Source organism: Bidens hawaiensis, unplaced genomic scaffold, assembly GCF_021521415.1.
Source record: "Bidens hawaiensis isolate Kalapana, Puna unplaced genomic scaffold, B.hawaiensis_p1.1 tig00023208_1, whole genome shotgun sequence".
NCBI lineage: Eukaryota > Viridiplantae > Streptophyta > Magnoliopsida > Asterales > Asteraceae > Bidens > Bidens hawaiensis.
Genome location: NW_027493635.1, coordinates 14,208 through 35,533, shown reverse-complemented (window position 1 = coordinate 35,533; position 21,326 = coordinate 14,208). Strand labels below are relative to the sequence as shown.

The 21,326-nt window shown below is 32.0% G+C and overlaps 1 protein-coding gene and 1 pseudogene across 2 annotated transcripts; both read left to right on the top strand.

The window, feature by feature from the left end:
- The first annotated feature begins 773 nt into the window (after window positions 1–773).
- On the top strand, window positions 774–3,387 carry LOC143567057 (salutaridine reductase-like; annotated as a pseudogene). The gene is made up of 5 exons (XR_013141337.1): window positions 774–794; window positions 875–1,118; window positions 1,540–1,606; window positions 1,713–1,901; window positions 2,404–3,387. The product of XR_013141337.1 is annotated as a salutaridine reductase-like (transcript).
- A 15,772-nt stretch (window positions 3,388–19,159) lies between these two features.
- Window positions 19,160–20,505, top strand: LOC143567056 (uncharacterized). Its single transcript, XM_077053577.1, has 5 exons — window positions 19,160–19,399; window positions 19,495–19,607; window positions 19,690–19,854; window positions 19,930–20,162; window positions 20,306–20,505. The coding sequence occupies exons 1-5, from the start codon at window positions 19,174–19,176 to the stop codon at window positions 20,463–20,465; spliced, it is 897 nt and encodes a 298-aa protein (XP_076909692.1). The 5' UTR covers window positions 19,160–19,173; the 3' UTR covers window positions 20,466–20,505.
- Window positions 20,506–21,326: the final 821 nt, after the last annotated feature.

The following is a 21,326-nucleotide window of genomic DNA, read 5'->3' as shown; positions in this document are numbered from 1 at the left end:
TGAATTTGTTTAATTTCGATTATATTCGTTACAGTAATGAAAGTAAACAGATTACATATTTAAAGATAAAAATAACAACTAAATAATAAAAAAATGTAAAAAAGATGAAAACTATTAAAGTAATAAAAAAAACATGTAAGTGATAATGGGTGAGATAGTACAAACATTCAGTTGACTCTAAAATTAAAGAGGTTGGAAAATAAGATACTGGTGAAGCTACAATCCTCCCAAGTTTGTTATTATATAAATTAATAACACAAGTTACATAAATTCGGTCATTATCAAAACTTTGAATCATTAAGAAAAGTTTAAATATCGTTATCCCAACAAGAATGAATAGTGAGTCTCTATACATAGAGATGTAGGAAAAATTTAGGTAGTTTTTAACTATTCTTTATAACTCTAGTTTTAAAGAATTATAAGTATAATAAATCTCCCAATGTGAATGCTCCACCAACTAAAATGTATCCAAATTGTATTTTTAGTAAAACATTAAGAAGGCTTCGAGTGCCCAACTTGAAGTTACTATTAATTTGTAAGAAAGCTCACTCGTTGAAAGCTCACATCAAATTCAAACAAACAAGACATTATACTATATGCACATCACTCTACATGTGCAACCAACCAACGAACAACCCAAGTTTATCAAATTAGTCTTGCTTTTCATGAGCCACATACATACTTATCCCATCTAGATAAAACTTATGTGGCTGCGAATTTTATTAATGCAACATAAAACAGGTTTTCATCTTATTGCCCCACTTCATATGAGCAAATATGGAGGAGACAAGAAGGTAAATTTCATCTTTTTTTGTGAATAGTTAAGTTCGAAAGGCTTGAAGAAATAACTTGTTTTTTCTTTTTGAAATTTCAGATGTGCAGTTGTGACAGGAGGAAATAAAAGAATTGGATTTGAAATATGTCGGCAACTAGCTTTAAACGGGATCGAAGTCATATTAACGGCTAGAAACGAGAGTCGAGGGGTTCAAGCTGTAGAAAAACTCAACACTTCTGGCATCCTGAATGTCGTTTTTCATCAGCTTGACATAGAAGATTCAACAAGCATAGCAAATTTGATTAAATTCATTGAAACACGCTTTAAAAAACTCGATATCTTGGTAAGTAAAACCTCATACATGGACATGTGAAATAGCTCTCTTTTTATCTTTATAACCATGAATCATGTTTTTTTCACTATTACACATGAACTTAATAGAATCCTTTTTAAAAAAATAACAGAACCTGAAAAATCCAACTAGGCTACTTTGGAACGGTGACAACCCGATTGCATAACTTGGTGCCTTAATTACTATAAAAGATATCAACACCCATGTGTTGTGAGTTGTGACATATAACTATAAGAAGATTCACAATTAATTTTAGGTTTAGAAAATTAATCTACAAAATAAAGATATTGAACAATACTTTTGTTTGAATAATCTCTTTTTCTTTAATTTATAGAAGTTATACATCTTGTATACTGCTCAAAATATATAAAATGCATTTTTAATTTAAAGAAGCTATTAATCTTGTATACAGGTCAACAATGCAGCTATAAACGGAGTTGTTTTTGTTGATGAGAAAAAATTTAAAGACAGGAGGATATGTAACTATTCTCTATACAATTCTTTAAATAATCATCCTTATTTCGCTCATCTTGTTTCTCCCCAAACTTGTTACATTTTTATATAATTTTAATTTGATATAACTAGATGCAAGTGACCGATGAGAGTGCAGACCTTGTAAGAGCCTTTATGGAGGAACCTTATGATTTGGGAGAAGAATGTTTGAACATAAATTATTATGGAACCAAAAGAGTTACAGATGCACTTGTTCCTCTTCTTCAACTCTCTAAATCACCAAGAATTGTGAATGTTAGCTCTGCTTATGGTGACTTTCATGTAAGTTAATTAATCACATATATATGTCGGTGTCCATATAATGTATATATGTGTGAAAATAACGCTCTGCTTGCGGTGCGCACATATAATGTATATATGTGTGAACCCTTGGGTGGACAAAAGTAAAATTGCACTAATTTTAGCGTTATTTTACTAATCTCGTGAAAATAACGTTAAAAGTGGCGGAAGATTAATCAGGCATCATGTGGTGGCGTTGATAGCCGAAAGACAAGGGTACATGCACCAATCAGCCGGTGTACCGATGATTGTGTGTTATGTGTCTTATGTCCAAGGCTTGCTGCAAAACTACTATCGAGCCGAGGGTCTCACCGGAAGCAGCCTCTCTATCCCTATGGGGTTGAGGTAAGGCTGTCTACATCTTACCCTGCTCAAACCTTACCATAGCTTTGCTATTGGTGAGATATATATACTGTGTACGATGATGATGATGTCCATATTAAAATGTTGAAATTTTCACTTACAAGTTTTTTTGTTATTTTAGTGGTTTCACAATGAAGAGTTGAAACAAGAGTTGCATGATATCGAGAACTTAACCGAGGAAAGAATAAATGAGATTATTCAATGGTTTTTAAGGGATTTTAAAGATGCCAAGTTGAGGGAGAATGGATGGCCTTTAACAGCCTCTGTTTATAAAGTTTCGAAAGTAGCTATTAATGCTTACACAAGATTAATGGCACGAAAGTTTCAAAGTATTCTTGTGAATGCAGTGCATCCCGGGTATGTGGTAACAGATATGACATATCAGACAGGATTCCTTACTGTAGAAGAAGGTGCTAAACCTGTGGTATTGGCCGCTTTGTTGCCGGATGATGGACCTTCTGGTTCCTACTTCGATAGAATGGAAATAGCTCCATTCACATTAGAAGAAAGGCCAATCATGTAAAAATTTGTATATTTGGTTTTAGTTATAAGTAACGGGTCTCATTTGATATCGTAAGGTTTATCGTTATCTTATTCTCCTTGAACCGTACTTATTAGTTGTGATATTATTGGGGTATGTTTATTCTTTTGTGTATTGTGTGCATGTAAGGTTCCCAATTATTTTACCATCCATCTTATATTTACGGTAATTGACTAGATACATTTCATGGATTAGATCGTTATGTTATCTTCCTCGATTCTTCTTTTGGTGTATTCCATTTTAGATGAAAAACTACCTCGCTAATAGTTATAAAAACACTTTGTAAATGGAATCAAACTTGCAAAGGCAAAATGGGTAAAAACTAAATTGATTTCATAACGATTTCAAATTTGTTCCATTTTTACATTCTAAACGAAAGCCCTTAGTCACTTTCGATGATTGATGGAGTTTCGGTGGTCAATTTCATATTGGTTCATTTAGGGTTTATGTTAGTTTGATCTAGGTATTTACAATTTCCCAATGAATTGGCCTGAATTAGCTACCGACCCTTTTACATTTTATTCTCATATCAATGTTTTGAACATAACATGTTAGATCCGAATCTGGTCTCATACCGACATCAGGTTGGACGCAAACCAACACTCGTTTAACTCTAGTTTTTTCCATAACTAGAGTAAAGGGAGGGATTAATCAATAATTCTTGTTCGGTTAATTTCAGTTTTAAAAGAATATTTTTTTGTAATTTCCCAGATAGGTGTTGGGATATGATCCCTCTATCCTGGAACTAAAGAATGTCATTTGGTAATGTGGGAGCGTAAAGTCGTCGAGTCCAGATAGGTTTTCATTTTCCATTTTTAAAAGATACAATGACTTGACGAATGATGACATTAATTATGGCCTCTTTTAAGAAACTCATATTGTATTACATTGATTCCTAAATTAGCTAGTCTGACGTTGGTGACAGAGTTTAGACCGATTAGCTTGATTGGTTTTCAGTACAAAGTCATTTCAAATTTATTGGCAAATATATTGATGTAGTTTGTTAGGTTGTTGTTAGCATGGATCAATATGCTTTTATCGAAGATTAATTGATCTAGGATGGACCTCTCATTATTGATGAGATGATTGATTTCAAAGAGGAATAAACAACTATTATTAGACTATGTGTAGTGGATCCCATTACATATGCCTTAAAGACTGACTTTTTGGATAGAGTTGTTTCGGGACCAACTAGAAACATATGATTAGGGTGTATTTGGAGTCTTCCAGCTAGCTTGTTCTAATGAATGGTAGTCCTTAATGTGAGTTTTAACTGGAGAGAGACCTCAAACAAGGTGACATGTTATCTTCTTATTAGTGCTATACGTTGTCACATGTTGCTTTCCCGTATATTAAAGTAAACTGTTTAATTGCTGGAGTAAAAGTAGGTAAGGAAAATTTTATCGGCTTCACCCGTGTTATGTTGACGATGCTTTGATTACATGGGAATGACGTCTTAACAAAATTTCAAACATTGTGAGAGCACTTAATATTTTTAGTGTTTTTATTTACATTATTTTTAGTTCCTACATTTAAATCAAATATAAAATTTTGAAATAGTAACTTTTATAACAATATAACATAGGGAAAAGATAAAATGCAAAAGGAGACAAAAATTAGAAGTGTGAGAAGGATTTGTGATAAAAAAAAATTCTCAAAAGAAAATTCAAAAAATACTAAAAAAAATCTTAACTCAAAATATAAATAAAAAAAGAAAAAACTAATACGTTTCCCACGTCATTTCCGTTAAAAAAAATGATGAAAAGACATTTTGTCGTCGAGAAAAAAGACACATTGACGAAAGTAAGCAAAAAAAACACAATAATATATAAAAAAGACACGATATATCGCCAGGGCTGGGCAGGAGGTGGGGGGAGGGTCAACGGCCCCTAGCCGACACTAATCCCGAATTTTAAAAAAAATACGTCTATTTTTATGAAAAACAATATGTATATTTAATGTTTGAACTCAATTAGATAACAACTAACTTGGTCTAGTGGCAAATGGCATGACTTCCAACCAAAAGGTTGTAGGTTCTAGTCTTATTTGAGACATAACAATAGGGATGAGCATTTTGTCCCAAATACTCGTACTTGTACTCGTACCGTACCCGTACACGTACCTGTCCCGTACAGATTTAGCTTATTCGGTACGGGTATTGGTACTCATTTTTGTTGAATTTTGGTACGGGTACGGTATGGGTACATTTGGTATTTTGTACCTGTTTTTATTATATAAGGGTTTAATTGAGATTCTTCATATTTAATATATAAAATTAATTCTCCAACCATGTTATTATGGAACAAGTACCAAACAAATCACTTAAAGTCGACGACCGAGTTAGGTTCTTCAATACTATCTTATCATTAAATTGATGGCCAATTTGGTACATGTACTAATTTGGTACCCGGCACGTACCTGTGCAAGTACCGATACCCGGACTAATTAAGGTTGTTTGTTACTTGTACCGGTACCGGTTTCAAGATCGGCGAAAATTTGGAAACAAAAAAGCAAAGTGGTACAAAAACGGGTATTGTACCAAAATACCCGTACCAATACCCGTACCCGTACTCGTACCATACCAAAAAATGTGGTACGAGTATTGGTACTTGTTTTTATTGATTTTTGGTACGAGTACAAACGGGTACAAGTATGAGTGCAAATACGGGTACTGTCCCACGCTCATCCCTACATAACAATACTACTTTTATACACTGGTTTTTTGCATAACCCAAATCATAACAAAGTAAGCCCATTTAAGAATTAAATTGTATAAACCCAACAAAATACTCATTTAACTTAACGTCAAAAAGTGAATTCACATTTTTCACTTCAGCCACCACACAAAAATCTAACAAGTCTGCAGATTTAGGAGTAATGGAATTTGGTATGTAGATGATGTTATAAGTAGATAAATTCTTCTCAACCCTTATAGGCACCTCTCCGTGTGTTGCGGGCCTTCCTCTCGTGACTTTCGCATAGTACATGTTATTGGTAGTCCCATGATAGATCGGAGCAACGTTCACATATGAACCACTGAGCTGTTGAGATCTCATATCAACAACAGAGGTTTTCCTTCTACTAAACCTAGACATATTTGCCTCCAATATCGTATTATCAAGATAAATCGATTTAGATGATCCTCTAGCACCAACGGATCCTTTACATAGACAAATTTAGCAAACCCAAAGGTGCTATCAAACTTTTTCTTCTTTTTGGCCAAGTAAACGTCCACTAGATTCTCCAAATTCTGAATCTTGAACCAGATTCTCATGGTAGTGTTGTCGTGTGGTATGTTGGTGATATTGTAATTTGAAGTTGGAATTTTCATTTTTTTTGACCCTCCTGCACCTTTGTATCCCCATGATCCTTCTTGTTGAAAGTTGAAACTCATTGTCCACACTTGATCCGACTCTCCCTCAATAGTCATTCGTTCTCTTAGATAAGTTAACTATTATCGGTGTGTATTGTACATATGGATGTGCTTTCTTATTAGTTCGTTTTTCTTAATTTGAATTGCACACTTACTTGGAATAATTTTATAAACTTAAAAGAGGATTTTAGACACAATGAAATAAGTTATACATTATATATTGATAATTATTAGAGCACTTAAAAGACTATTCATTAATTACGTATCCTGGTGTAAACCGTGTAATAGATTTTAGTCACACAATGAAATACGCTACTCATGTAGTTAAAAGTATGTAGGGACATAAATTAGTGGAGTTGAGTCGAGCTAGGTCAGGCTTAGACTCAACCCGTTATTTTAACAATCTAAAATATTGAGGTTGGGTTCGACTTATAAAAAGCTCAAGCTGTCGTGTCTCATCAGGATAGTTCACTTATTTTTCAATGTAATTTTAATTTTTACAAAAACACACACTCATATATATATATATATATATATATATATATGTGTAAAGAAATAAAAATATTACTTTTTAAATACACATAATTCACAACTAATTAACTATGTGGTTAAACCTAAAACGCAATTCAACCGTTGATAGATTTTTCACATGATTGACCCATGTGGTGGGCTTTTTTTCTTTTTTTTTTTCAATTGGTACCCGTCATGAAACAAAAGTTAGCTTTTATGTGAAAAGACTATTATGCCCTTGTAATTTGCCACCATGTGGTTTATAAATATATGCAAATTAGGCCCTTGTTATGTTAAGTTTTTTATTAATAACTAGCATAAGTGCCCGCGCGTTGCGGCGGGATCGTATTAAGGTGTTGCCGATGACGTGTTTTTTGGTATATCCGTAGGACCAATTGGATTAGTTGAACCAGAGTCAAGAACCGGATAAGTATATATATTTTTATGTAATTTAGTACATAAATTAATATTGATGAACCGTTAAATTGAATAATAACATAAACTTTGTTTAGAGTAAAATTTACTGAAGTATTATCCTTGACTTCCTTGATCATGTACTAACTTGATAACTTTAGGTACCATTGTCGGACGCATGGACGTCTTACCCAAATAATTTTAGTTACATGAATTAATAATCAATTAACTATAACTTAACAAAATGTTTAAGCTATATTTAATATATTGGTTCAATATTTTTCAACCAAATGATAAACCAAAGAAAATGGTTTTCAAAAATTTAAAAACCAGCAGAAAACCTGGACTTTTGTCATTCTCTCTTCTTTATTTTGAGCAAGCGTGACATAAAACGGTTTATTTCCATTATGAATTTCAATGTTACTTGGTTTGATAACAACCATTTTCCTATCCATACCCGTAAATTATATATTAAGTCTAATGTATAGTCAAATTATATTAATTACTTTGCACGGTTAAAATGTATATTAACATTACACATTTTAGTTTAAAATGCCACTTAGAGTTTGAGAAGCTATTTAAGAAGTTAAATGCAACAAAGAAAGACCCTCTGCTATTTTTATTGTTGTCCAATATTACCTATTAAATTATCTCAACTCATATAAATAAAAAATTTAACAAAAACTTAAAAATAATTGAGCAACAAAGCGACAAACATTGCATGAGGCAATTGTACCAAACTAAAAAACAATTCTTTACATAATCCAGCCTGCCTTATGTGACATATTGTTGTAGAGATAATTTTCAACCGGCGTGCGAAAGGCGCCGTACACCTGATGGGTTTATGCTAATTCAAGTCACATTGGGTCCGCCAATTATGTTATAAATTTTAACACCCTAAACTTCAATCTATTATATGTTATTTAACTATTATCTCAGCAGTTGCTCATGGATTGAAAGATTAATGTGTGCAAAATTAAAGAAAATTCAAATACACAAGGGGAGCATCTCACTGGTTTCGTTGAAGCAAACACACAATAGACCATCCAAGTGTGCTAGTATTTCTACACCCGTGAGGCCGTTCTGGAACGGGAATGGTATTGTCTCTGGACCATAAGTGTTGTGTTTCAGGTTCATCGAATAAGTTGAGTAGTTGAAATCATGTATAAAAATAGTTCTTTGCTTTGCTGCAATACGCGAGCGGGAGCAGTGAGCGGTCTCAAACTCCAGTGTTGATATCATGTCACGCCATTGCCTGCACATAGAGCTACATTTAACAACTTCGATGGCATCCAAGCGTGTTAGTATGTAGAACATTATGATGCCGAGAGGTAAGCAGGCCATATTCGTGGGCTGTAGTGGTGCAAGAAAGGAACATAGATGTTGGAGGAAAGTAAGGGTAATAATAACTTATATAATGTAGGAAATGTTGAAGTTCAATGCATGCATAAATAGGTGTTAATTGGTGACTTCATGACGTGTGAGTTTCATAGATGTTGGAGGAAAGTAAGGGTAATAATAACTTATATTTAGTAGGAAATGTTGAAGTTCAATGCATGCATAAATATGTGTTAATTGGTGACTTCATGGAGTATGAGTTTCATTTCATAAATATAAAATGATGAGTTATTTTATTTAATATGACTTTAAGGGATGAACTTATATACATAGGAAGCTGAGAATTAAAAACGGTAAGCCCTCCATTAAGAGCAAATGAAAAATAAGTGTGAATGATATATTATCCTATTATCCAATTTTTTTAAATACTAAAAATATGGCACCTTTTGTAGCATATCCTTTGTTTGATCCATATGATCAGAAACTCGTGGCTATTCGTTGTTACTTTTTACTTTTTTTTTTTGAGAAAATATTTGAAGCCAATTTTTTAGTAATAAAACCCATAAACTCTAGACATGTAAACAAATAAAGGCCAACTTTAAAGAAAAATAACTAAAATCGGACTATTAAAGAGCCCAAAATTACAAGAAATAAAAAGAAACAAACACAAACTGCAGCAACAAACACAAACTACATCAACAACTGTCTGCAACGGAAAGTTAATAAAATTGAACCGACTCCATTTCTCCCACTCCAAGCCGGTAATGTGCTGGTTTAATTTTAATAGCTTGACAATTTGAAACTTGAAACTAACTTATAGATTGTTTGTTATTTTACCCATATTATTAAACTTATATTTTAAAGTGCATATAATGTATAAAAATTTTATGAGTTAATATGGTTAAAAACATCTAATATTGTTAGTTTTTACCCTTTTTTTTGATAAAATCTTTGAAGCCAATTTTCCAGTAATAAAACCCCTAAATTCTAGATATGTAAACAAATAAAGGCCAACTTTAAAGGAAAAAAACAAAATCGGACTATTAAAGAGTCCATAGTTACAAGGAATAAAAAGAAACAAACAGAAACTACATCAAGAACTGTCTGCGACGGAAAGTTAATAAAATTGAACCGACTCCATTTCTCCCAATGCCAAGCAAGTAATGAGTAATGTGATGGTTTGATTATAATAGTTTGACGAAATGAATCTAATTGTTGTTAGAATCAATTAAGCAGTGGAAACAATAATCAAATAACACTATACAGCTTTAATGTCATTAATTACTTTAGACCCTCTATCTTCTAAAACTTCTAACAATATTACATGCAGTTAAATATGCATAATACTAACAATGCATATAATCAAAGTTCACAAATTTATAGACAAACAAAGTCTAAATTCGATGCCTCAAATCAACATCGCATTTGTCATCTTAAAGAAACCTGGTCACTTCTCTCAATCTACTTTACTTTACTTGTTCAATGTATTACCAGTTCAATTTAATTCAATTCATTGCTTACTTATTTACTTACTTGTATATCGTCAATCAATCTATTATTAATAGATTGGGGCTTTTTACACACATTTTAACTCACATTATAGTAGTAGTAATAATAATAATAATAATGTTCCTTCATATGCATTACAATTTTAATAATAATAATCTCATAACAACATCTAGATTGTATTATTAAATATAATCTCAAGCCGTCAGTTGATGTAAACCAACACAATGAATTTTACAAATTTCTGGCACTACCAAAAGTGTGGTTAGTTTAGTCCAAGCTTTCAAAATATTCAGGCATTATATAGCATCTTCTTCCTTATCCCAAATCGCCTCAACATTTCCTTATTATATTCTTCGAACCTAGAGCAATAGTGTATAGAGAAAATGATAAGTAGAGAAAAGGGAGGTTCTTAGTCATTGGTATCTATGTATGTATATCTAATACAAGCACAAGAAGCCACTATATATAAGCTAACAAAGAGTATGTTTGGGATTGAGGTAGGAAATAGCTTATGACTTTTAGAGGAGGCAAAAAGTCTAAAAAGCCCCTCTAAAAGCACCAAGCTTGATGCTTTTAGGTAGGGCTGGCAATTGGGTACCTGTTAAAGACACGATAAGACCTGTTAATCAAAAAAGTGCGGTATGTGAATTTTTTATTTTCTTAAATAATTGAAATTAGTAGGCTAGATTTCCTCATTATCCCTTATTGGTACACAAAACTTAAAATTGTCTTATAGTCATGACATATAAAGTAGTTAAAAGAATCGTATTCAAGTTTGATATTTGTGTTACGCGCATCGCCTCTTACCTGTTAAACCTGTTAAGACACGAATTGTCAGCCCTACTTTTAGGTGCTTTTGGAGGGGTTTTTTTAGTCTTTTTGCCTCCTCTAAAATCCATAAGCACTTTCTCACCTCAATCCCAAACATGCCCAAAGTTAATAGAAACATAATGAAACATGGGATTTAAGAATGTAGATAGTCACCATAATAATAATAATAATAACAACATATTTAAACCATAACCTTTTGTTTTCTAAAGGATTGAAGGTGATCTCACAAAAAACGAAGTTTCATATTGTTGTACTAAAAGCTTTAAGAAGTGATGGATACATTGACAAATTATTTTTCTTGCCCTATTATAAAATGCCGGTTTTATCTTTCGCATGCAATTATGAAAAAAACGTTTGTGCCCATCAGCCTTCCTTTATATATAATATAGATATAGATATAGAAAACAATAATAATAATAATAATAATAATAATAATAATAATAATAATAATAAAAACAAAACCATGCACAATGGGTTTTGAACCCGGGTCTTGCCAGACCAAATACACGTAACCATGGAACTAAATTAGGTATTGATAAAATTTTGATTCTGCTTATTCAAATATTGAATTGATTCTATTTACCTAACCATCATTATATATCTCCTGCTTCAAAACCCCCTCACCTCATTTCAAGATTGAAGGTTGAAAAACGTCTTAACCGGGTGATCGGACATGGAGGTGGGATTGAATTTTAGTGGTTTGGTAAGTATCACAATAGTGATTGGAATCGGTACTACAGGCTTCCTGATCGGTAGAAGGGATGTGGTGATTGGTAGTGTGAAGACGATGAGGGCGGTGGCTCGTGGATGGTGAGTACAGTGGCAGTTTTTTGTGGAGACGTCAGTTGTGGGTGGTTGTGGTGTACATCGAGGGTGGTTAATCGGTGGGGTGAGATGGTGGTGGTTTTGGAGAAGAGGACAGTGATATCTTTTATGTTTTTATCTTTTATGTTACTTTGAGTGAATGGAGAATTAGGGTTAGGGTGTCAAAGGTTGAAGATTGAAGAAGAAGATGTAAGTTGCAGAATTGGATGCATGGGGTCTTTCCTGCAAAACGAGTCTCACCATTGGGGTCACAACTCTGATTAAGTCTTATTATTATAATTATTTTTATTATTAGGCGTGAAAAGGCGACTTTTTCTCTGGATTTAATGGTCAACAAACGTTTGACCAGACGGAAAACCCAATTGCAAAAAAGGACCACCACAGGGGTTATTCCTGCGAAAAATCCACCACTGGGTTGAATCCGGCTTTTTGGATTTCACCACATGAACCAAAATTGCAATTAAGTCTATGTTAAGATTTGTGCTTTCCTAAACGAGCCAACGAGTTGAGCTTACTTTAGCTCGAGCTCAGCTCCTTTTATTTCATTATAAACAAGTTGATATTAGCAAGAAGTTTTTTTTTTTCTAAGCGAGCTTTAAGTGAGCCGCAAGTTTTCTTGAACAATCCTAGTAAAAAACGACCAAGGTGCCCTCATGTGGCGAGCTGATGCGCAACCAGAATGCCTTGCATATTCCATCAAAGCACTTTAGTAACATTTTAGCCAGATCCAGCAAAATCTAGCCAAATGCTGGCAAGTTAAATGTAGTTTCAAACATACTGAATTGACTAGAACCAGCCCAATTAACCATCCGTAAATCTGCATGTTCTTACTTTTACCTAACTAATTGTAGAATAGTTGCCTTGTTGCCCTCTTCTCATTCACAATTCCCTTTAAATAATTACAATGATATATTCTATAGTTGAGATACTATCTCAACAATAAATGCCAAATATATGAAGATCATATAACTAAATACAAGATACAATCCGGTTCCTATTACTAATTTTGAGACCGGCTTATAGATGTGTCTTTTGTGTCACTCTCTCTAGTCTCTAGCTATGAGGGCAATAATTTACTATCCACGCATGTCCTTTTCCTACCATCCTTTTTCACTTCCTTTTTGAATGATAACAATAATTAAGTAAACTAGCTTTATGTTGGTTATATGTATAAATTAGTACTACTTGGTAATTTCTTTAAGAAGATTCGAAGATGGTGGTAGAACTTATGATTAAATAAGTTCAAATATATACTAATGTGGTTTTTGTAATTAATTATTCCCAGTTTTAATAGACAAATTTATTTAAAAACTAAATGTTTAATGTTTTTGTTTTCTTTCACAACAAAAAAGTCTCCCACGCATTAAAAGATTAAATTTTATGGTAAATGTTAGTTGTGTGTTTAGTAAATGTGGACATGTGGGATTAAACATCAGCAAGTCACTATACTTCAATGATGGATATTCAATAGCAATTTAATTGAGCATTGGGTACAACTCCACAAGATGTTGATTTTGATCTTGAACATATGGTACTGATTTACAGGATGGCAACGATTATCTACCATGCATTGTATAACCGTGTCCTATTTAAACAGAATAAAAAAAATGAGATTCTAATAGCGAATTACACAAGTATTCATGTCATTTATAGTTGGATTTAATTAGTTAAACATATAGTTATAATCATGTCACACAGAATACTTAGAATATAATGATGTAGTCTTGTATGACTAAGTTGCTGCCATCAATTCAATGCAATTTGGTATCAAAGAAGAGAAGATGAGCTATTGCCGAAGGCATCAATAGTAGGAACGTACTATTGATTAGTTACAAGTTACAATCGATCGAGTTAATGTTGAGACCGAGTTATAGCAATTAACTTGTTGAAGTCGACCATAAGTAAGGTGAATGATCAATTCCCATCGATCGAGTTGATATTGGCTGGTACCACAAAGTTTCATTGTACTTGTATTGAATTTAAGAGTTGCAAATTAATGATTGGGAAAGTTCTCACTGAGATGAAGTTACCAATACCACTGATTGGAACTTGTCACTACCCGAGTAAGTTACAAGTGATTAGAGTTTCCACTAATGAGGTTTTGACCGAGAAAGCAATTGCCACTGACAAGGTTAAGTGGTTTAACTATTACTTCTATGTTACTTGATATACATGTTATTTCAGTAGCATTTTGAAGACTTAAAGAAGTTGAATTTCAAACTGAACATTTAACTTAAATTTAATAAGATAATCTTTGAAATATTCGTCTTTGATGGTTAAAAACTAAAAAATTACTTTCATCATGGGTTCGTACATACAAGATTGATGATTGTAGGTCGATTATCGAGTTTCTTAGATGATCAATGTAATTTTGTGATGATGGATAAGGTTTGCTTTTCTATCATTATGTACTTGAGATCACATAGTCTGATTTGAATTTCAAACATGTTGAATTGGCTTTCGAAGCTAAATTTCTTATATACTATAAGCTTTTATATCCCTTTTGTATTATCATATAAGCTTTTAACCAATTTCTTAGTGATTTGGATCCATATATACTATATTAATTTTTCCGTAAATTACTAATAAAGAAATAAAGAGACAAAGATGACATCAACTTATACATTATTGAAGCACAAAAGGTAGAAGTTTCCGAAGATGAGCGACTAAAATTGTCAAAATGAGTTGAAACAACAGGGACCAAAATGAAATCATTTTGGAATAATTTAAGTCATCTAGTCATCATCCAATCCCTACGGATTTGAATATATACTTCTCTATAATAAACTAATATTACATTTTTCTAGATACTTATTTTACATATCTTTATAGGTAAGATAATAACATATAAAATAATCCAAAATAAATGTATATGTGTTATCAAACATTATTATTTTATCATTAAGAAATTGGTTAAATTTAACAAAGGTTTAACATTTATGTGTAGGGTTGTAAGCGAACCGGACGGGCGTCCGTTCGGCAGGAAGTTCGTTTATGTTTGTCCGTTTAATAAACGAACCGGACATGAACACACAAATTTCGTTCGGTAAGCTTAACGGACGAACACGGACATTCGTGAACGTCCGGTAACGTTCGTCCGATTACGTCTGGTAATGTCCGACAGGTATCGTTAGTGTTCATATCTATCCAGCATTAATTTCTAGTGTTATTAATAACACTTTTATATTATTACACATGTTTGATGTCTCTTATATTATAGTGATCCACTTTATGTTAATATATTAAGTGTTAAGTATATTTGAATGTTATATGGTGTAATTCCTAATTTGTATGTGAAGTTTTTTAGATATATGCTTGGTGTTAATATGTAACCGTTTATATTTGTCAATTAGTGTTCGTTGTCCATTAATGTTCACATATTTGTTTGTCCATTAATGTCCATTAGTGTCCATTTGCCCATTATTGTCTGTTAACGTCCGTTTAAAATATTAACGGACGGACATGGACGGACACGGACAAACTCAATTTCTTAATGGACGGACACGGATATGAATTTTCGTTTGGTAGAGTGTTCGTGAACCGTCCGTTTGTCCGTCAAAAGCTTAACGGACGGACATGGACATGCTCTCGTCCGGTTCGATCCGGTCCGTGTACACCCCTATTTTTGTGTATAATTTTTATCAATCAAGTATGATGGCATCCAGCTGCGTCAGTGTCAATTATTTCCATATTTTCTGGCTAACAACCTTATCCATGGCACTCTCTTTTCATCCTTTCACATTATACTCTATTATTTTATGATCAAATATATTATACACAACAATCTCTTATTCTAGTGGTTGAAGTGGCCTTCAAAGACTTTATTTAAAAAAAGAAGGGGAGGTTTATGATTCAAGTGTCACTTGTGTTAAGAAAAAGGATTTTAGATTGGGTTAGATATTTTATCGTTTATAGTGGGTTTCCTCATAAGAGGAGAATAAAGATGATCCTCATAAGAGGAGAATAAAGATGATCGGTTAAGATGGGGGCTCGTCAACGATTCAAATAGCCGTTCCAAGTTAAAAAAATCTAGACCTAACATTAAACTTTTTAATATCTGCATCCATATCTATATTTGTATCTCTATATGTATATCTTATAAATAAAAATCCTAGAAGACACATTCCACCATTTTAAGTCTTGTTAATTGTGTCTCTTCTTTCTCCATAAAAATAATAATGATATTAAAAGATATATTTTTATATATTTAATTTAAATTTAATAAAATTAATCATCAATACTGTTAGTTTATTATGAATAGTTACTATATTATTAACCAAATCAAATTGACATGAAACTAATTATTGATAGTTATAATTTTTAACGGTCAAAGAATTATTTAAATAAGTTATTGGCTAACTTCACCACATCGGGATACATTCTCCTGTTGACCTAGGTAAACCCTTACCTAAGGTTACGCTCGTGAACACTCGCCCGAAGGAATAACGGCGCGGTGAGGTAAAACCCGTTCAATTCAAGAATCCAACTATTGAACGTCACATACTCGCCTAGTCACTCATCATCATCTAGCGCCGCTGAAACTAAATGATGGTGGCAGAAATCGAACTTGGTTTATGTGAAACACCAAATATATCTTTCCATTCCACCACCAGTTAATTGGCATTTATTGATAGTTACTAGAAGAGTGTCCGCGTGATACAACGGGAAACTAGAAACACATACTTTGATAATCATGTAACAAATTTTTGGGTGTTCATTATTTCGTTTGAAACTGTGAGATCGTTCACCAATTTGGTTTCACGGTTGAAACCGGAGGTGGCCGTACATATTGAAATGTTAATTATTTACTTATTTAGTATTAGATATAATATATATTATTCAGTCAAAATATATAGTTAAACAAGGTTTTATTTAATACGAGCAAACTCGTCTATTACAGCTTTAATTTAGCCAAATTTTCAGTGGTTTTTTTATAATCTTTGTTCTTGTTATGATTTCGCCTTCTATTTATTCTAATATGGTTTATTATTTATAGTTTCAAAGTTGGTTACTATTTTATGGAGTAATCCCTTATTTATATGACCAAAGTTATCTTTGTTCATAGTATGATTCTCTTAATAATGTATTAGTTGATGATTAGTTTGAAGTGAAGGTATATGTAAATTAATAATTTTTGTTTTAAATTTTAAACTCATTTTTTTATTGAAGTACAAACTATATCGGAACCTAATCGTTGGTAATGGTTCGGTTTAGTTGGGTTTAAATTAAAAACAGTTTATTTTCGTTTTCGACGAAAAAAAACATGTAACGTTAGCTCATGGTTTAATTTAAAACCATCAAAAGCAAACCACAAACAATTTTGCATAATTTTTTTACTTTGAAAACTATAGAAATATCATAATCAAATTAAAGATAATAAAATGCTCGTTTTTATGATGTCATTTATTTTAAAAAATATTAACGTACAAAAAAGTTATGACTGTTTAAATATTGTGGAGGTAGTTGGGTTAAAAGTGAAAATAAAATAATATATATGTAAAAGACCAAGGACCAATGATGTAAGTTTAAGGGATGAAAGTTGTAATTAGTTACAATGACATTTTTGCCCCTAGTTAATGTTGTATATTATGCATTAAATATTTAAAGTGTCTTAATTTGCTCTTTTTGGTATATTATATATAGTAAAGATAATTTATGATTTTATATATACTTATACTAGGTTAGTTACCTGTGTAGCACACGGGTTAGAATAAGTATTTTTTTTTAAATAATAAAATAACGTGAAATACAAAAAAAAATGTATCACATATATAAAGATATATTATACAATAAAAAAAATTATATATTACGTAATTTGGAAATAAAAAGTTGTTAGAAAATTCATAAATCATTAATTATTTCTTTGTTATTTTTTATATCAAACTTAGGTGTAAATGGCTACTTTTTTAAACCAACTCGTGAAACAAAACTCATTTTAATTTTAAACTATTTTGACATGAACAATCTTTGATACTTTAATTAGTTAAGAAACCCACCCGTTTCGTATTGGTTACTTATAAATCTAATATTAAAAACTAATGCAATATATATTATATTAAACAAATTAACATATTTATGATGATATTAATTCTTTTAAGTTAGGATGGAATTATTAAAAATTGAAAATGAAATATTAAAAAGAGAAATGTATTTAATATAAGAGAGAGGATGAAAAATTTTGTAAATATAAATAGTGATGACATGTGACATTTAGAAAACTTTATTTATTAAATAGTATAGAAATTTATATTTATGATTGCAATTTAAGTTAACTTAATTATGCTAAAGGATATTTAAGAACTTAGTGCACTTTAATTGAATTAACATTGATAATTACTAAAATAATAAAAAAATAACATTGTTGAAAAAAAAATGTTTTAATAAGTAACTTAACGAAATGTATAACCTCACGTCAAAGTTCAATTCTAAGACATATACCTCGATGTTTGCATGCATTAACAAATTACGTTATATTTTTCTTCGATCCATATAATACACAAAATTATTTAGCTCGTACAATACACGAATTTATTTAACCTATGCAATACATGAACTTTTTCGAACTTTATAGTAGTAAATATATAACATTACATTTATTAAACGCCTAAAATACACGAGATTCTACCTTAATAGAATATAGAGTAAAAAACTACATTCATTTTTTTTTAATTTTTAAAACTTATAAATAAAATAAAATACTATGACTATAAAAAATTCACTCCTTTCTTGTAATATTAAAAAAAATAAAAGTTATTTGTTTAAAAAATTTTAATTTATGTATATAATATATATATATATATATATATATATATATATATATATATATATTCATAGGTAAACAATAGAAAATTAATACATGTACTAACAATTATTTTTAAGCAATTTAAATTAAACTTTTGTTTTCGTAACCAAAAAAAGAAAAAACTTTATCTTCTACATATTGATATCGTTGAATCAAACAACTTGGGTAAGATTTTAAGTATGGGAACCCAATGGAGAGGGAGAGAGTGAGAGAGAAGGGTTGTGCCGTCACTAAAAAACCCGGCTAAAAAAAGACCTTACATATATTAAAATATCATTTTTAAATAAGTCTTCTATGAAACGGCAGCTTCGAAAATGACCTTCTCAACCAGCCCAATAGTGAATAACGGGGTCGGATAAATCTAATATGCATGCTTCTAAAAACATCTTCAAGTTCAAAACAATACATATAAATATAAACATTGATGTAAATTGTAAAGAGCTAGTTTTCTTTTTTTTTTTTTTTTTTTTTTTTACATCTGAGTCATAAACCATCTCAAAAATAATGATGTAAAAAGTTAAATAATCAGATCCAAACAAAAGCAGCTAGCATTTATTTATGATTGGTGGGAGTAAAAGTACATTTACCTACATTTGTCATATGATGATATAATTTCAATATTCACTCCTTATCCATCACCCATATATGTCTAGCATGGCCCTCTTCCTTGTTTCACTTCCAGCCCCACACCCTATAAATTTACAAATTATATTCATAATTTCATCATGATTGGGACTACATTGAATCTATGCCTATGGCAGGAAAGAAAATTGATGATTGGATGTTAGAACTAGACAACATAGCAAAAGAAGTTAAAGTTGAATTGGTTTCAAAAGACATTGGGTGCCATTTGGTTGAAGTTTTGGAGGCTGTTAACAAAGTTCTGTTTGAATCGATTGGCTTCAGAAGATCACTTGTTGTAGATTCAAAATGTTCATACTTGCATTCTGCTTTATGCTCCAAATATGGCAGTGGTATGTATATGTTCATTGTATTTATATATGACATGCATTTTTTATTTTACTTTTTTTGATATTTTGAATGTGATTTGTGTCTATCTTTTCGGCAGCGATTTTGCTTAGCATAATATACATTGAAATTTGTAAAAGACTAAATTTGACCATTGTCGGGTCGCGGGTCGGTGAAGACTTTTTGATTTGGCCCAAAACAGGGAATCCAGAGGTATATTTAACTTTAGATCAAATAATCTGTTAATCATATAAAGAACTTTGAAATATGAAAAATGAAAACCTTTTGTGTCTAGGAGCTTTTTAAGGTGAATTCAGGACATAGCTTGTTTGGGATTGTTAATGGACGATGTGTTGAGGACCCGAAGTCAATGGCGTCTGACTTAACCTGCAATTCACTTCCGGGTCTTGATATTGCTACAAACCGGGACATAATAGGGATTTATCTTGCTAATTTGATTGTAAGAATTTGCTTAAAATTATGAGAAAAACTTCATCTGTTGGTCAGTTTTCATCATGTTCTAAAATATTTGTAGAGGCTTCATTGGAAACGCGCGTCAAGAATGAACCATGGATTGATGTTGACTTCTCCACTTAGACCTGTTCATGATGATAATGAGAAATTGAGTAAGATTAATGGTTCTAGCATCCCGTTGGTGCGCCCTCAAGATCTTAGGCTGGCTATCATGGCCTCAGAGAGATTGTTGATCCTGCAGCCGCATAATTGGGCTTTGAGGAGGGATTATGGCATGATGTGGTACTATAGTAGGTATGATATCCTTTCTTAATACAAAAGTGACATAATGGACGTGTTAGATGTGTCATTAGCCTGTCAAAACGGATTTAGGCCAGTATAAATAAGTAATTTTGGTATGGCTGAGGTTGGGTTGACATATCATTATCTTTTTTCAGGGATTATGGGAAGGCGGTTCAAGAACTAAGCATTTGCATGGCATTTGCACCCGAAGAAGAAGCTGAAGTCCTCGAACCATTTGTGGAGAAGTTGCATTTGTTGCAACTTGAGTCGTCGTGGAAATCTCAAGGACAAAAGGGGCGCTTAATGGTTCAATAAATCCGATCTAACTTCTTCAAGTGCTTAGTTTGAGGGATATTGGCTCATCAAGTACATTTAACTTTGAAAATTAAAAGGATGTGTAGTGTACTGCCTAGGTAGCTTCCACCTTGTTTCACATGGTTACTATATGTACTTGATAAGGACATTGGCACATGTATCTTTTTAAAATGAAGCAAGTATATATATAATATAATATGGCACTTTTCTTATATCAAATTTGTGGGATGAGAGTCAGCACAAACCAACTATTCTTATATCAGCATGAATTACAATCTAACTTTAAGTTCCTAATTAGCCCTTAAAATCAAAAACTAAATTCTTAAATGGCTTAGAAATATATTAGAACATGCCTAATAGGGCCATTTGACCCGTTTGTGGAACCTATGTGGTGTTTGAGTGTGTTTTCCCTTTACGGAATATTTTGTGGAATATGTTAAAGGAGTACGTTCTTTTTTATATCTTTTTATATCATTCGAGTATATGAGACCCATTGAAGGAAATGATAAGATCGAGGACCTAATGTTTGAATCTCTCTTTAGTCGAAGAGATCCCTTGCAGCATGCAAACAAGGGGATTGAATACCAAGCGTCGACTTGTAGAAAGCCGCAGAAGGCGAAGTCAAACCCTTTCACCAAAACAAGTAAGGACACTACTTTTGAGGAGGAAGCCCACGCATAAGATGTACACCATCCTTAAAGGGAGGTGGACAACTAATCAAAACGTTGTTACTCCTTGGCCATCCGTCCTACAAATAAAGGATTAGAACCCCAAAGTTATTCGCGTTATCCATTCTATACTTACCTCTACTCTTACTTTCTCTATCGCTAATAACTTATCACCGAAGAAACCCCCCATTGA

Excerpts from the sequence above, each read along its gene's own strand:
- LOC143567056 (XM_077053577.1), top strand. The coding sequence starts at position 19,174 with ATGCCTATGGCAGGAAAGAAAATTGATGATTGGATGTTAGAACTAGAC. Across the intron at positions 19,400-19,494 it reads ATGCTCCAAATATGGCAGTG|CGATTTTGCTTAGCATAATA; the intron begins GTATGTATATGT and ends TCTTTTCGGCAG. Across the intron at positions 19,855-19,929 it reads TTTATCTTGCTAATTTGATT|AGGCTTCATTGGAAACGCGC; the intron begins GTAAGAATTTGC and ends AAATATTTGTAG.